At 38.5% G+C, this 16,949-nt stretch overlaps 1 protein-coding gene across 1 annotated transcript in view; it reads left to right on the top strand.

Moving 5' to 3' along the window:
- Window positions 1-1,564: 1,564 nt before the first annotated feature.
- TNFSF13B (TNF superfamily member 13b) overlaps window positions 1,565-16,949 on the top strand; it is a 31,231-nt gene continuing 15,846 nt past the window's right edge. The window contains exons 1-2 of the mRNA XM_082675765.1: window positions 1,565-1,918; window positions 1,997-2,084. Coding sequence (XP_082531891.1) covers window positions 1,589-1,918; window positions 1,997-2,084 — 418 coding nt within the window. The 5' untranslated portion in view covers window positions 1,565-1,588. The remainder of the gene's footprint in view (window positions 1,919-1,996; window positions 2,085-16,949) is intronic.

Raw genomic sequence — 16,949 nt, 5'->3', positions numbered from 1 at the left:
AGACGTCTATTGCAGCACTGTTTGTAAGAATGAAAAAGATTCCATGGACTGAATAAATGAAACATTCCGTTCATAAAATGAAGGAATGAAATAGATTCCACATGATGAATGAATGGAATGAATGGAATGAATGAAAAATGGGAACATCTTAAAGGTAGCTTGTTCTACATTCCTGTAAGTCTCCTTACAGCTCTCGGGGACAGTTATCACCCCATCCAACAGATGAGGACACAGAATCACAGGCGGGATTGGTGTCCTTACAGCCACACCACGTCCAAAAATAGAGATTTTTTTTAAAACTTAATTTATTTTTGGCTGTGTTGTGTCTTAGTTGCAGTGTGCGGGCTTCTCACTGCAGTGGCTTCTCTTGTTGCAGAGCACGGGCTCTAGGCGCGCAGACTTCATTAGTTGTGGCTCACGGGCTTAGTTGCTCTGCAGCATGTGGGATCTTCCTGGACCAGGGCTCGAACCCGGGTCCCCTGCATTGGCAGGCGGATTCTCAACCACTGCGCCACCAGGGAGGCCCCCAACAATAGAGATTTGAAACTAAATTCTGTCTGGGTCGAGTCGGGTCGTCTTGTATACAGGTTAGATTGGGGCAGAGTCGGCCTAATGTGGACGAGCAGATTAGCTGCTTTAGGGAAAGAGCAGTTAATGACGGGACCCAGGCATCTGGAGCTGAGCTAAGACCGATTCTCCCCCAAATGGTGTCAGACGGAGCAGGGACTTGCAGCTCCAGAGGTGGGGACGGCAGAGGTGGGACAGCTCCTGGGGACTGGCCATCCTGTGGGTGGCTGCCTCTCTAGCAGTGAGTCCCAGGAGGAAGAGGATTACTTAGAGTCCCTTTCAAAATGCATACACCTGCATATAGAGGATCCCCTGCACAGCTAATCTAAGTAGGTCCCCAAAATATAGGCACTTTCTTCTCATTCCATTACTAAGGTGATAGTGGGGACAGTACTCCCCGGCGGACTTTTATGCCTTGTCTAAGGACATTTCATTGTATTTCCCACTTAGAGACTGTTAGGAAATCACTCTCCAGCTGACTACAGTTCAATGCTGAAGTACTTAGCTTATCTGACCTTGGCATTCATTAATTTTATCACACCAGCAGGAACTTATTCATATTCTTTTCCCCCTTCCCTACAAAGCCACGTGGCCCCAAGTGGACCCAGTTCTCTCCTAATGCCTGAGGGGGAGTTCCTTAAACACCTTCCTATCTTAAAAGTTGTCTGTAGTGTGCTGGTCCAAACCCCCAACTCCTTGCCGTTAGTAGATTTAAGGGGCCCTTTTGTGCATGAGTGTTCTGAGATGCCATTAAAATTCTTACAAAAACTGAAAGTGAAATGAGGAAGACTGATTGAGCAATCACATAGAAGGGCGAATGCCAGGAAGACCTATCATACAGTAGGGGCAGAGATGCGGCCGGGCAGAGAGAAGAAAATTCAGGAGAACTCTCCGGAGGGCGAGCGCCGAGCTGGGCCATGTAGTCAATGTAGGACATCAACAAACACAGATAACAGGAAATGATCCATTCTCTGTGGTCACTTATTCAAAGGGCCCGAACCTTCAAAGTTCAAGGAGGGAAATGGATGACTCCACAGGGGAGCAGTCACGCCTTTCTCGCCTTAAGACCAGAGACGAAATGAAACTGAAGGAGACAGTCTCCATCCTCCCCCAGAAGGAAAGCCCCTCTGTCTGCTTCTCCAAAGATGGAAAGCTGCTGGCCGTGACCCTGCTGCTGGCCCTGCTGTCCTGCTGCCTCACGGTGCTGTCCTTCTGCCGCCTGGCTTCCCTGCAAGCAGAGCTGGGAAGGCTCCGGGCGGAGCTGCGGGAGCTGCCCGGCGCCCCCCAGGCGGGAGCCGCAGCCCCCAGGGCCGCCCTGCGGGAGGCTGCAGCCGCCACCTCCGCCCTGAAAGTGAGTCTGCAGCAGCCCCAGCCCCACGCTCCCGCACCCAGACGCCCTGGCAATAACGGGGGCCTTTTCTCTTGGCAGGGGAGTTTTGCGCTACCAGCTCCCCGAGAAAGCAACTCCAGCCAAAGCAGCAGGAGTAAGCGTGGCCTGCAGGATGCAGAAGAAACAGGTATGTTGGGGGCACAGAAGCGGCTAGGAGTCAGGGATCCCAGTTCACAGGTGAGGAGCAGAGGGAAGCCAGACAGGACCTGGAAACTTGGACACTTGCCAGCTTGCCGTGCCAGCCGGGTGTGGCTCCAGGGAAAACCAAGCCCTGGCCGATGTGATAGGCCGACAGCACGTTTTGTCCTACGGTGAGCGGGTTTCGTGGGGAGAGGGATTTATCTGCGCGGCACTTTAAAAAAGGGGAAAGGGGCCCACATTTCCCCTCCAATAGATAGTTCACTCCTACGTCAGGAGCATCATCTGGCCGTGCAGGAACAAAGCACCACGTGCCAGTGTAGAATGAGCTTCTGTCAGAGAAGGGCAGCCAGACAGCATCTCCTGGGGGGCGTAGCCTCCGTGAAACCACGTGTAGATCACCCCGGAGGCAGGTGCGTGTTTGTGCTTCATTTGGTGTCTTGCTTTTTAAAAAAAAGCCTATTGTACACACACACTCACACACACACGGAGATTTTAATGCTTTTCTTTAACGTGTGCTTTTTCCTGGAGCTCCACACACGTTTATAGCCTCCTTGTAACAGTTCCTTAGCGATCGCTACCTTTCTTCCTGCTGCACGTGTCCCACAGAATTGTGTGCGTCCCGGACACCTCAGGTTTGGTGGGGCCTCCCAAGACGTGATTCAGCTCTAGTTCCTTCATCTCAAGGCTGAGAAAGAGCATTTGAATGGCGCTTACTAATATTGCAATTTAACAAATCCTTGGTGCTGTTTCCCTTTTATATTGAAGGAACCTTTTCTTGAGCCCCTAGAATGTGCCAGGCAGGCTTGTACTAGGAGAGGTATCGTCACACCTCCTGTTTCCTTTCATCTTCACGGTGAGTGTGAGGCAGACCCAACAGGTGTAATTATTTACATGTATTTGTACTTCTGAACAGAAGTGCATGAGAGACAGAATAGGTGTCCTATCACACCACACACACACACACACACACACACACACACACACACACAGGATGCTCCTTCTGTAAACTTATTTTTCACTAAATGCCTTATTCGTGGAAAAAATTCTTCCTCGTTTTATACAACTGTAAATTTTGTATCTGGTTATCATATCTTTGTGCCAATTATCAGAAACAATTGGGTTTAAAAATTTTAAAACTGGAAAACACTCATATTTTTACTATGCTTTAACACATCGATTATTTTCATATTTTGCGTTTTATCGTCTATATTTTTTACATAATTGAAAAAATTCAGTATATATACTGTGGTATATTTTTGTATTCACTTATTACACAATAAATGTGTTCCTTGTTTCTAAGTAATTCTCACACATCCATATTTATTTGTTATCATACAATTATTTATCATGATCATTTCCAATTTTTTTGATAGAATGGAACATGCCAAAATTTTTGTGCAGATCTCTTTGTTGCTGATGAATTTTATGCATATATTCAATATAATTTCCATACATGGAATGTCTGAGCCAAAGAGGATGAACATCTTTAGCACCCTTGCTACCTGTTGCCATACTGTTTTCAAAATGAATTACAGATGTATGTAGTCAGAAATGCAGTGTACAGGTTCTCCACATTGTTACAGCATTTTACCTTTAAAAATATATTTTGGCTAGTTTAGTAGTTGTAAAAGAATGCCTCAAATTTAATTTTTTGCTTGCTTACAGATAAGAATTAACTTATTTCTGCATATTTTGATAACTTCTAATTTTATCTTCTACTAATTTTTATTTATAACTTCCCTCATTTGTCCTATTTTTAAAATAATTTTGAATAAACTCTATATTAGGCATCTTGTTTATCAAAATTTTGATGTAAATATTTTCACAATATTTTGCAGGTTTTTAAACTTGTACAGAGATTTTGCATCTGTATATTTATTGTGATACACTTTTTAAATTTTCTGTAATACATCAAAGCTAAAAATATATTTGTTCATAATCTCTTAAGTAGTTTATTCTTTTCTCTGCCATTTTGACTTTTTTTGTAATTTAGTGTTGTAGTTTGGTATTTAATCCATTAGTCCTGGAGTTTATTTTGGTAGGTCATGTCATACTAACTTCCTTTCTTTGGAACTTCCTTCCTTCCTTCCTTAACTTCCCCTTTCTTCTTTTACTTTTTCCTTCCAAACTATTGCTAAATATCTCGGCCAAATTCAGTAGATGATTCTTTTTAACTCATTTGCATTGGAATGCTTACTATATTATATTAAGTTCCTCATTTATAGTTGAATCTATTTTGAGACTTTTTTTTCATTGATTTATTTCCTATTTATCTGTATTAAATATTTTAAGTAATTTTATAATAAAATGAGCTTCAATGCCTAGTAGGGTGAGGATGCCTCAATCTTCTTCAACCTTGTCTGCTAGTATTCCCCTGCCTCTAAATATTAATATTAAAACTAAACCCTAACTTTTCCATTCCAAAGAGGATATAGACTCATTACATCAGATTTAAGAAGGAAAGAATTGAGTAAGAAATCAGTAACTCCCTGAGTCCCACTTGACCAAAATATGTTCTATTAATATTTGAAAATTTCCTCCCATGTGAATATTTTTTCATATTTGTGTTACTATGGCATCCAAAAATTGTATACTGACAAAAATTTCCCCCCCCAAATTTGCAATTTTTAGAAAGTTTGGAGAATAGCAGAAAGTTGTAACCAATGAATCAGAATGCACCGGGTTTCCATAGCCCAGATGTAGTCACTATGGTCATTATCATGGTTTGCCTCAGATTTTTATAAACCCTGATGTAGCATATATATGGTGTTTGTGTGTGTGTATATATATATATATATATATATACTCTATAAATATACTTAGTACATATATATCTCTAAATCTCTCTCTACATATATTTATAACATTCATAGATCCCACATGAAAGGTTTGAAGACCAGAACCTTAGTGATAGGTAATATCAATTATTCCCAGTCAATGAAATTGGCTTGAATGTTGTCTTAGACACTATCCTTTTGTGCAGGGAAAATTTATTTTGTTTAGCCTTACTCCAAAATTAATGCATATATATATACCAAGAAGGTTGTCTGAGACTCCATGATTTTTGTTTGTTTTCTGTTTGGTAGGGTCCTTTTTTTGGAATTGAGAAAATTCTATGCAGTTTGAATCTAGCAACTTTCTTTGGTTTTGGTTTCCATTCTAGTTGTTGTGATTTATTTTAAGTAAAACTCAAAAGCCAGAGTTATCCCTTTTCCTTTCAAAGCATTAGTTTCTATTTTATTTATTCATTTTCTATAAACGTTTTTGTTGGAATTTTAGAAAAACTGTAACTCTGAAGAAGAAAATGAATTTTCACACTTTGAATTGATATATTCAAGAATTTTTAATATCTCTATTAAATACAGAAGTGTAAATTTCACAGTAAGACAGTTTTCCTTATATGGGTTTCACTATTCTTTCATAGTTAAATTAAAAAGGGTTTATTGCTATTAGGAGTCTTAGCATTTTCAAATAGCTTGTTAAACTGCTAAAAAACATAGAATTTGCAGTAAATGATTTAGTATTTGATCTCACGCTTATTTTTAAGCCACGTCAGTAGTACACTCAGTGGATCTATACTTAACAGATTTATAATATTATTCTAGACTTTGTCTAAAATACTCTGCTTTCTGTATATACTCCTCAACATCAGGTGGTCATTATTTTATAACTGTGTCAAAAAGGTTCACAGCTGAATATTGCTAAGTAACATACCAGAATGTTACTCGTTCTTATTTTTCTATAAATCCAACCCAGATTTCACCAGGCATCTCAATTTTTATTGTGTGGATATTCAGTTTGTAAGTAAATTCCAGTATGCCGTGGGCTAGAAAGTCGAACCTCCCCAGCACACAGCAAGCCTAGTTATTGCATTGGTATTTGATACTCATCACCTATTACCTAGGAAGGTGGTTTTCTTTTCATTTGTGTATATCCCGTCTGTTCAACTAAAGAGTAGAGACTTCTGTGGTCTGGTCCTATTTCTCCTTTTGTATATTCATCATGACACTTGCACCCTGTAGATATTCCACGAATATGTGTTCATCAGTTTTGGGCTCAATATCAAATAAGATAGAATGATTTGGTATCATTTTTAGGGGGAAGGGATTTTCCCATATTTCTTCATTTGTCAGGTTTTGATCAAAGGCCATCTTATGAATTTTTTTTAACTTGACCTTTAAAATAACTAATTAACCAAAGAATGAGCATGATCATAAGGCTAAAGTCGCAGGGGCAGTCTGGAAACCCCTTGCCTCAGACTCTGTTGGTGCACCAGGTAGAGGCACTGTTTGGGCTCATTGAAAAGTCATAGAGAAGCTCCCATATTCAGCAGCTTCTTTAACTATAATTTCCTGGGTTTTTAGCTTAATTCTTTAAAATTTTAATTGACGTATTATTTACACACAGAAAAGGGCATGTATCTTCAGGACACAGGTCAGTGAAATTCACAAGCTGAACAGCAGTAGGTGAAGGGCAGACATCACCGTCAGCCTACACACCCATTTAGTATTTCTTGCAGACCACCCCCGGAGTAAACGTGCTGCTTTGACTTCATTCTAGAATTTGGTGCTGTGGCTCCAGTTTTGTTTTTCTTAATTATGTTGTGTTTCAAATGAAAGTCTCAGTAAGTTTCATGTGTTTCATAAGATAATTTATGATTATAATATAACAAACAGAAATGTGGGGAAATCCAGGATTTAAATTGCCAAATGGCTTACAATAGCCAAAAATTCACTTTTAAGCCCATAAGTGTATTTGGAGATAGTCCCAATTAGAAAAAAAAACAAAAACAAAAACACTAAAGTGACATGGCTTTGAAAATATTGCGCATGAAAATTTCTTCACAGATGAAATCATGATGACCCACGTTTTGAACCTGCACTTAACTATAATTCTATTCATTTCAAGAATCTAAAGATAAGCATCTTCAGAGTCCATCAAGAAAGTGAATTCTTCCAAATGGGTTCCTACTGAATTAAAACAGTTTATTAATAAAATTAGGTGACCTTTCATTTTTTCCCTTGTTATTCAGTAGGGAATTTAAGTTATCAGAAACCCATGTATTTTAGATTATAGAAAGACAAAAATTGTTTTTTTATTAATAATGTTTATTATACTCATCTCAACTGTAATATTAAAAATAGTGGTGAAAGGGACTTCCCTGGCAGTCCAGGCTTAAGACTCTGTGCTCTCAGTGAAGGGGGTGCAGGTTCTATCCCTGGTCGGGGAACTAAGATCCCCGTGCTGCATGGCACAGCCAAACAGCTAAAAAAAAACAAAAAACAAAAAAAGTCATGAAGTGGTGAAAGCATGAGCATTTCAAAGAAATATAAAAACAAGAGCAGAAAAATTTGCCCATATTTTATCTTTCAAATATTTATTGTAAAATTCTGACCAATCTACTTTATTTTTCTCCGTTTTTAAATAAACGTTTTAGTTTGAAATTATTTTAGAATTACAGGAAAGTTGCAATAACAGTGCCGTGAGCTGCCATATATCCCTCATGCCGTTTCCCCTAATGTTAACATCTTATGTTACCATGGTACCTTTGTCACAACTTAGAGACCAACATTAGGATTTAACTGAACTCCCGACTTTATTTGAATTTCACCAGCTTTTCTGCTAAGGTCTTACCATGTTCCGGGAGCCATCCAGGACACCAGAATGCATTTAATAGTTTTTAAAAATCAGAGTTTTGAATATAATGCACATAAGTTAACACCTAAGAGTATAACTAAAGTATTTCTCTGGGGTAAACATTTTTGTTGTTAAACATAAAGATATCAATACTATTAATATTTTTGAAATATTAATATTTCTTTCTTGAAATCCATAGTGCATTTCCTTTGCAAGAAAAGATGGGGTGTCTTAGGGGTTTGTAACATCCAGTCTTTGCTTCATCGGCATTTCGGGCTCAGCTGTAACTTACAAGGCTGTAAAGTGAGTGTTAAAAGCATGCAGTGTATAACTCAGCCATCCAGTTTGTCCCCAGATGAGGCTAACGGCAGCCTCTTACCCAGCAAGGGTGTGTTCCTTCCTAGAACAGAAACAGCTGGCTGCTGTCATGGTGACCTTTGACCAGAATCTTCCCTGAGTGTTATTTTTCTTTTCCCCTGCTTTAAATAAGGAGAGCCTTCTTTTCAGTGTTGCAAGAGCTGGATCCTGTTCAATTTCCACAAAAGTATTTAAAATGAAAATAGTGACCTGGTAACCAAACCTTTGAACCCTGTTCTTATCAAGTTTAAAGTTTTGGGAAACAGAAGAGCCAGGAAGCGAATCAACCAGTGAAGCCAGAGGCGATGTTGTATCTCTTCCAACCTTCCCTGACCTATAGGAGGTCCAAGCACTGTTCTAGTTGTTGGGTATTGATTATAAGACAAACAGATAAAAGTTTCCCGTGCATTGGAGATTACATTGCAGTGAGGTGGAAAGCCATAGAAAATAATCAATAAACATAATTAATGAGGAAATTATAATACTAGAAAATGTCAAATACATTGCGAAAGTGAAAATTTTAGGACAGGGTTAAGAGAACCAGCAGAGTTAAGGGTGAAGAAGGGTAAGAGGACGTGTCTGTATTTTAAGTAGGGAGGCCAGGGTAAGTCTTTCTCTCTAATCCCTGAAAGCTCAATAATTCTTTATTGTTTCAACATTTTAAAAAATTGCAGACATTCCAGGTATTTTAACAATAAATTCATAACGTCGAGGGACGCATTCTCATTAATAGTTCGTAGAAATGGGTGATATTAGTTTTAACAGTTAATTATGCTTTTTATAGGTCAAGTCCTACTTACAGTATCTGCGTTGGGCAGCTGCTCTTTTGTTGTGGTGGGATTTTCTTTGACCTAAATAGACACTTCTCCAAAGAAGACATACAGATGGCCAGCAAACACATGAAAGGATGCTCAGCATCACTAATCATTAGAGAAATGCAAGTCAAAACTACAATGAGGTATCACCTCACACGGGTCAGAATGGGCATCATCAAAAAATCTAGAAACAATAAATGCTGGAGAGGGTGTGGAGAAAAGGGAACACTCTTGCACTGTTGGTGGGAATGTAAATTGATACAGCCACTATGGAGAACAGTATGGAGGTTCCTTAAAAAACTAAAAATAGAATTACCATACGACCCAGCAATCCCATTACGGGGCATATACCCTAAGAAAACCGTAATTCGAAAAGAGTCATGTTCCACAATATTCATTGCCCCACTATTTACAATAGGCAGGACGTGGAAGCAACCTAAGTGTCCGTAGACAGATGAATGGATCAAGAAGATGTGGCACATTTATACAATGGAATAGTACTCAGCCATAAAAAGAAACGAAATTGAGTTATTTGTAGTGAGACGGATGGACCTAGAGTCTGTCATACAGAGTGAAGTAAGTCAGAAAGAGAAAAACAAATACCGTATGCTAATGCACATATATGGAATCTAAAAAAAAAAAAAATGGTTCTGATGAACCTAGGGGCAGGACAGGAATAAAGACGCAGACGTAGAGAATGGACTTGAGGACACGGGGAAGGGGAAGGGTAAGCTGGGACGAAGTGAGAGAGTGGCATGGACATATATACACTCCCAAATATAAAGTAGATAGCTCGTGGGAAGCAGCCGCATAGCACAGGGAAATCAGCTCCGTGCTTTGTGACCACCTAGGGGGTGGGATAGGGAGGGTGGGAGGGAGACGCAAGGGGGAGGGGATATGGGGATATAGGTATACGTATAGCTGATTCACTTTGTTATACAGCAGAAGCTAACACACTACTGTAAAGCAATTATACTCCAATAAAGATGTTAAAAAAATAAAAATTCCTCAAAGGACATATCAAAAAAAACCCAAAAGTATCCCCATTCTGAGAGTTAGAGAAGAAACAGACTCTTCTCAAAATAGAGGAGACACCTACTGTGCAAAGCTCTGAGGTAGGCTGTCCAGAATATGCAGAAAAGGGGAGAGAAATGAAATGAAATTAGCCGAGTACGGTCCATGTGAAAGCTCTGGGTTAGGCCCTGTGGGCCTATGATTATCATTTGCCCTCTTCGTAACCCTGCAGTGCTGGCATTATTGTCTGCATTTTAGGTGAGAGAACTGAAGCAGGCACAGCCAACCCCTCTTTTCAGAAACCCAGTACTGAGTTGGAGAAGTTTCAAAAAACTAATGTAAATTTCAAGATAATAAATAATTAAAAAATAACAATGTCTTTTGCCTTTACAAAACACATGCAAATTATGCCTTCAACTAATTCTCACAACACTGTGAAATAGTTTTTTTCAGTTTACAGATAAGAAAAAATATTTCAAAATTGTGTCAATCTCATGATTAAATAGCTAATTGGTTTAAGAACTAAGGTTGAATTTATTATCTCGACTATAAATTCTGAGCTTTTTTGATCACGTGAGCTATATGTGCTTAATGTTCAAATAAAGCACCAGTTTTGAGAAAAGTTATTGGATCCTGGAGAAGCCTAAATTATTATTAATATTATTACCAGTGAGAAGGATAGCTAGTTATGGAATCACAGGATGTCAGTAGTGGAGATCACAGACTGAAAGATTATCTAGACCATGGTCGAGAAGAGCTGAGCTGGGTTTTAAAGGTTGAGTAGATGTGGGTAAGAGGAGAGTGTATCCAAGGTATGGTAACAGTAATAAAACAGGAAATAGAAAAAATACAAGAAGAGACCTTATTATAGTAAGCGGCCATCTCCTTGGGGATTTTTGCAAATGTTGATTGATTGAAGTTCAGGCTTTCCTCTTCTCCTCTCCATCCCTCTCCTCTGACTATCCTGTGTCAGGTAGACAAAGAAATGGAAAATAACTGCTTCATGGTATCTGCTGACACAAGTTGTGAAGCTACACTTCAGCTCATCTTTTTTCTCTTCTATCTACTACCCTAGAGCTTCTTCTGGCAACTAGAGAGTAAGAAATTCTAGAGAAATAGCACAAAACCATTTACTTTTAAAAATATTATAGCATGCTACAGTTCTATGGATGATGTTTCAAAAATTTATTGAGATTATTCGTTATGAAGAATGTTTTCCATAAAACCATGGACCCAAAGATTTATTGTTACAGAGTTCAGACATCATGGACATAGGTTTTTTTTTTTAATGGGACCTATTTTCCCTAAAACATTAATTTAATTTGATTTAACGTCTTATAAATTTGGATGTAAGGATGGGTTTTTTAAAAATTATTTGGAAAGGTTAGATGTTGGTTTGATGTCTACTTTCTTTTCTAAATTGTTCCACAGATTTTTTTTTAATGTGCTGTAAATCAGACACTGCAAATTTGTAAATGATGGCCCTTAATATGAAGTGACTCACAGTCTAGGGATGGAAGCAGTTATAGAAACAATTAGTACATATAGTGAAATGTATTTCAATAGATGTACGTACAAAGTGTAATGGCATCAAATATTTAGCTAGAAGGATCAGGGAAAGATTTGATATGTGGCCTGAGCCCTGAAGCATGAATGAGGTTTCACCAGTTGGAAAGGTGAGGAATATTTAGCCGTAGGGAATGGCAGATACAAGGTCCTGGAAACTTGAAGCCGACCTCCTGTTCTGAGAAGGTGTGTTTAAGTACAGCGGGGGTGGGAGAGGAGGGTCATGAGGCTGTGCAGGTAGGCTTGGATTTTGTGTGCAAAGAAATCCTTTGAAGGAATTATAAACATGATAAGGACAAGATAGGATTTGGGTTTAGGAAGATAATTCTGGAGGAAATGCAAGTGATGGACTAGGAATTGTAGAAAATGGAAGAGGCACAACTAGGTAGACTAAGGTAATTGTGAAGAATGGTGAGGGTAAAGATCTGAATTTAGGCTACGATGCTCTCCATCTTACCATTTCTCTCTCTTTCTCTCTCTGTCTCTCTGTCTCTGTCTCTCTCTCTCTCTCTCTCTCTCTCTTTCAGCCAAACTTGCCACCATTCAAAGAAGCCTTCCTCATTGGAACAGACATCTAGGCACTGTATCTCTCTTACAGTTGCAATTTTAATTCTGTTTTGGTGCTACTGATTCATGCCTGTTCTTCCCACTAGATTGTAAGCTCCATGGGGATAGGAATTATATCTCCTTTTTTTTTGGTATCCCTAAGTGCAACATGTGACACAAATTTAGTGCTCAGTAAAATTGTTGAATGGATGAATGAGAGATGAAACCTTAATTGAACGAAAGTTAAAAGTTCAAACCATTAGAACTTGGTTATTAGTTGAATTTCAAGATTGAGGAGGAAGAAATAAGGCATGTTTATAAAGTTTCTAGTTTGGGCAACTCAGAGGACAGTTATATATCCACTAAGAGAGAAAACAGAGAAGGAGTGAGAGGTGAGTGTGTGTGGAGAAGATCAAGAAATAGATTTGAGGCAGATGAAGCTTGAGGTATCACTATGGCGTTCAGGTGGGAATGTCCAAGCGGGAGTTGAAAATGTAACAGCCAACTGTGCAATTTATTGCTACCTTTCTCCAGGTATTCAGGTGTATTTCTATTTTTGGTTTTACCTTCCTTGACTTCAGAGCTGTTTGCACGTTGTGTTATGAAACTAATGTCCTTCACTGGTAAGTTAGTGATACCCAGTGCCTTCTGAGTATGCGTCATTAATAAAGTGAAATATCCTGGGCTTCCCTGGTGGCGCAGTGGTTGAGAGTCCGCCTGCCGATGCAGGGGACGCGGGTTCATGCCCCGCTCCGGGAAGATCCCACATGCCGCGGAGCTGCTGGGCCCGTGAGCCATGGCCGCTGAGCCTGCGCATCCGGAGCCTGTGCTCCGCAAGGGGAGAGGCCACAACAGTGAGAGGCCTGCGTACCGCAAAAAAATAAATTAAAAAATAAATAAATAAAGTGAAATATCCTAAAATAATGCAAAGAAGTCATGACCGAAGAAAAAACATATCCTGTGGAGATGATGACAACTATAAAATTGGTAATTTTAAGTTAAAATATTTGATCATTTGCAAAATTAAACATTAGATGAAGATGGTATTTTTGGGGGTTTTTTTGCCTTTGTTACTTTACTCTTATGAGGCTATCCAGAGGGCTGCCTTCTTACATATCCTGCCTTACTTTAGTCATAGAACATGATTATATTATGAGTGGTACATGGCAACTTCCAGTTCACGTCAAGACTCTTTCTGTGCATGTATACACATAGAAAATCTTCAATTCAAATGTATTTCTTTACTTCTATCCGTTATATTTATTTTTACTTTATCAGCTTCATTCCAAGCCCTCCAAAAATTCAGCACCTCTTTCTCACTTCCCCAAGGCCATTATAGTGCTGCCATCTTTGTGAATTCCCCAGAATTGAAAACGTGCTTTTATTATTAGTTTTTAATTCTCCTTCAAGCACATATACTCATTAGTCAGAAACTTTTAAATTTTTTTCACAGTTTGTCTTGGGTGCTTCACTTATGTAATTGCATTTTAGACCAAATCACCCACATATTATATTTATTACCAGTCAAGAGCTGAACCTTGGCTTTCATTCTCCCTTTACAGCAGTTCATTCTACACATAGACACATGTATTGTCTTTCTCAGGCACAACATGTATCAGGCAAGCCCCTCTCAAGATTAAGAATTCCTAATATTTTTTTCTATTTTCTAGTAAGTCAGATACAGACTTCTCAACCTAGCTCTCTAGAAATTCTTTCAAAACTCTCTCAATTCATTGTTTTTGTAAGTTACCAATAAGTAACTTAATAAATGTTGCCAGTTACACAAACTGCTTATCCCTGATCAAATAAAACTTTATAATCCAGTTTCCACCCCTAAAATTTTGTCTTCCCATTCCGGTAGAAATGTTTATCCTAAAACCATGATTTCTTTGATTTCTTCATAAATCTATGTCCAGCATTAGGTCAATATTTAGATCTGTAAGGGATTTCTCATAACTAACTATTCCAGCCACTGATGATTTATTCAAAACTAGCTCAAGAAAATTCCAACTCCTACATTTGTCATGGCTTCCATGTACTGAATGAAAGCTCTACAGAAATGAAGAGAGGCATCATCTCCAGAGTCGTCATTCTTGAAAAAATGTACAATGTAATAAGTAAGGCAACAGAAAAAAGAAGAAAGATAAAAGAAGATGAAGGAAGGGCGTCTCACTCAGACTGAAGAGCTTAGAAGAAGCTTCTTGAATGAGATGAGTGAGAAATATGGGAGTTAGTGGGTGTAGGTCATATGGACAGGACACGAGTAATGGGAAAAGCTCATGTGGGATGCTTTTCATGGGAACCACACATAATCTGCAATAATTGCATTATTTATGGTAGTTTCTATTAGATTTAGCTTTGTGGAAATAATGTATAATAAACTGGATTCCAGTCTGAAAAGGTTTGGTTTCAACGCAGAAAACAATACAACAGATATTAGCAATTCCATAAACCTATAAATCTCTTTTCCTGATTAAAAGCCACTTTAAAAGGTGGCTTTCAATCTCAATCAGTCCAACCACTATTCTAATTGTGAAGTTGGTTGGATTTTATTATATCAAATATTGAGCAATAGAAAATGACTTTTGTCTAAAAGTTCTTATTGTAGGAATTCTCTTTTGTAAGCTAGTTTTGTCGTCAATATAATGTTTTGTTTTTAGAAATATTTTTCACATGGTTTAATATGAGTAAATTTTCTTATGCTGTAAAAATGTACTTAAGATTAATTATCTGTGGTTCTCACATCATTATAATATGAGATATATATACATATATATATATATTTAGAAATATGTGTCTCCCCATTGACACAGAAATGTTTTAATGTATGCTACTGCCTTGCTTAGTTAAAAAGATAAACCATTCTCAAACTCTTGTATAATTCCCCTCAACTGTAGCAGCAGGAAAGATGTGTGAAAGGCATTTGAAAACCAAACACAGTCAATTAATACTACAATTGTTATCAATATTATATTTCTTATATTAGACTATGCATTCGCAAAACTATTGTGGTTGGATATCTATGCTATTGGGAGATACAAAAAGAGTACTGCTCTCTTGGCCAACTTTTTGTGAGCAATAATCTATAGTCTAAAATCAGATCTATGTTGAATTGGAAAGAGAGTCCTCAAAGACTGAACTGGAGATAAGTTGATAATAGATATCAAATTTCCTTAAAATTCAGATACTTTCGTATCAGTTTGGTAGTTTCCAGGCAGCACTCATTAGGTAAACCCCTTTCTGTCTAAATAGAAAAGGTAAGTCTCCCACAGGAGTTTGTGGAAACAGTCAAGGAGAGGGCTAATTGGAATAGTATTTCTAGGGACTTCCCTGGCGGTCCAGAGGTTAAGACTCTGCGTTTCCACTGCAGGGGTGCAGGGGGCAAGTGTTGGATACCTGGCTGGGGAACTAAGATCCCAGGTGCCTCGTGTGGCCAAGAAATAGTATTTCTAGTATTTCCTTGGGCCCTGTATCAGCTTCACTTGGTCTTCTTGCTCTCCTAATGTCCTTCCCTTGTGTTCCCAGTTTATTTGGTTCGATGCTACTAAGAACAATACCACTAATAATAGCCAAGATTGACTTTGCAATTATTATGTCCCAAGTACAGTACTAAATGTTTCAGATGTATTATCTCACTTAATCTTTACAATATGCATGCACATGACAAAGGAAAGATGGAAAATTTGGAAATTTAACTTTGACTTTCGTCAAGATCCTCTTCTTTTTCATTGTGGAGGAAAGATTAGAGCTTTTCACGCTCTGATTGGCCCTTGCATCCCTCACAAAACTTATCATGGTGCCTTGTATGTAGTAATTCCTCAAGAAGTGTTTGTTAGAAAAATAGGTTTAATATGGTGACTCTAGACCTTGTGCTTTTCAGACTTTGGCTGCTTTGGATGTTCTGTGGTTCCTTTCTTTCAAGCTATCCTTATTCACAGCTATTCTGCCTGTGACGATGCTTTTCCATATTTTCTGTGGCAGAGGGTCTGCCATAGTAACTGCAGTGATGAGTCACATTTCCCTGTGGCATAGACATCGCTGCCATTGTTTTCCAGGTCAATAAAAGAACCACAAAGTGGCCAAAATGTTGTGCTCCTATCCAAACCATCACATTAACATAAAAATGTGTTAGAAAAGTCTCGTGGTTATAAAGGAATTGCAGTTTTTATCATTATAGTTCCACCTTTAAATACCAAGGGAAATTTCTTAGCAGGTTTTCATATGTGATCACTGCCTGTAACAGTATTCTTTTTAGGCCTATGCATTTGCACAGCTTCAGAATATTACATAATTATTCCATCTGTTATTCCACGTTTTCCATTAGTGACTTGCAGCAGGAACTCTCCACTGTGTTAATAAGCTCCTGAAGTGTATACATTGCGAAGCATGTTTTTAAAGCATTACTTCAATGCAGAATAAAATACTTGCTATATAATAAACGACCTAAACTAATATTTTCTTAATTTAAAATAGGCATATACTTAGGTTCATGTTCCATATTTACCGTAGATCTTTGCTGCTTTGTTTCCTTTTCCTACAGGCAGTGTACCTATTTTGCTGTTACCCGAAGGCATTGTCTTTATTTATTAGCGTAGTTACGTATTCTTTGGAATACTCTGTGTTGTATTCTATATGTGATGTGTGATGTGAATTGATGCTTCCCAGAAGCTTTACTGGTGATGCAGTGTCAGGGAAATCTTCCATTTTATCCTAAAAAGACGTTGTAGCTCTCTTTCTCTTTCTAGTCCAAAACATTTTACCAAAAGCCTGACTTTGGTTCCACAGTGAAACAGGCGTGATTAAATTCTGGCCCTGTCACTTTCTATCCCTGGGGACTGGACAGGTTGTTTACACTTTCCATGACGTAGTTTCCAGTATGTAAATCTTGGAATTTTTGTGAAGTTGCCTGGATTTAT

Source organism: Grampus griseus, assembly GCF_964374135.1.
Source record: "Grampus griseus genome assembly, chromosome: 18".
Lineage (NCBI taxonomy): Eukaryota > Metazoa > Chordata > Mammalia > Artiodactyla > Delphinidae > Grampus > Grampus griseus.
The sequence above is the reverse complement of the archived record's forward strand: the minus strand, read 5'-3'. Positions and strand labels throughout refer to the sequence as shown.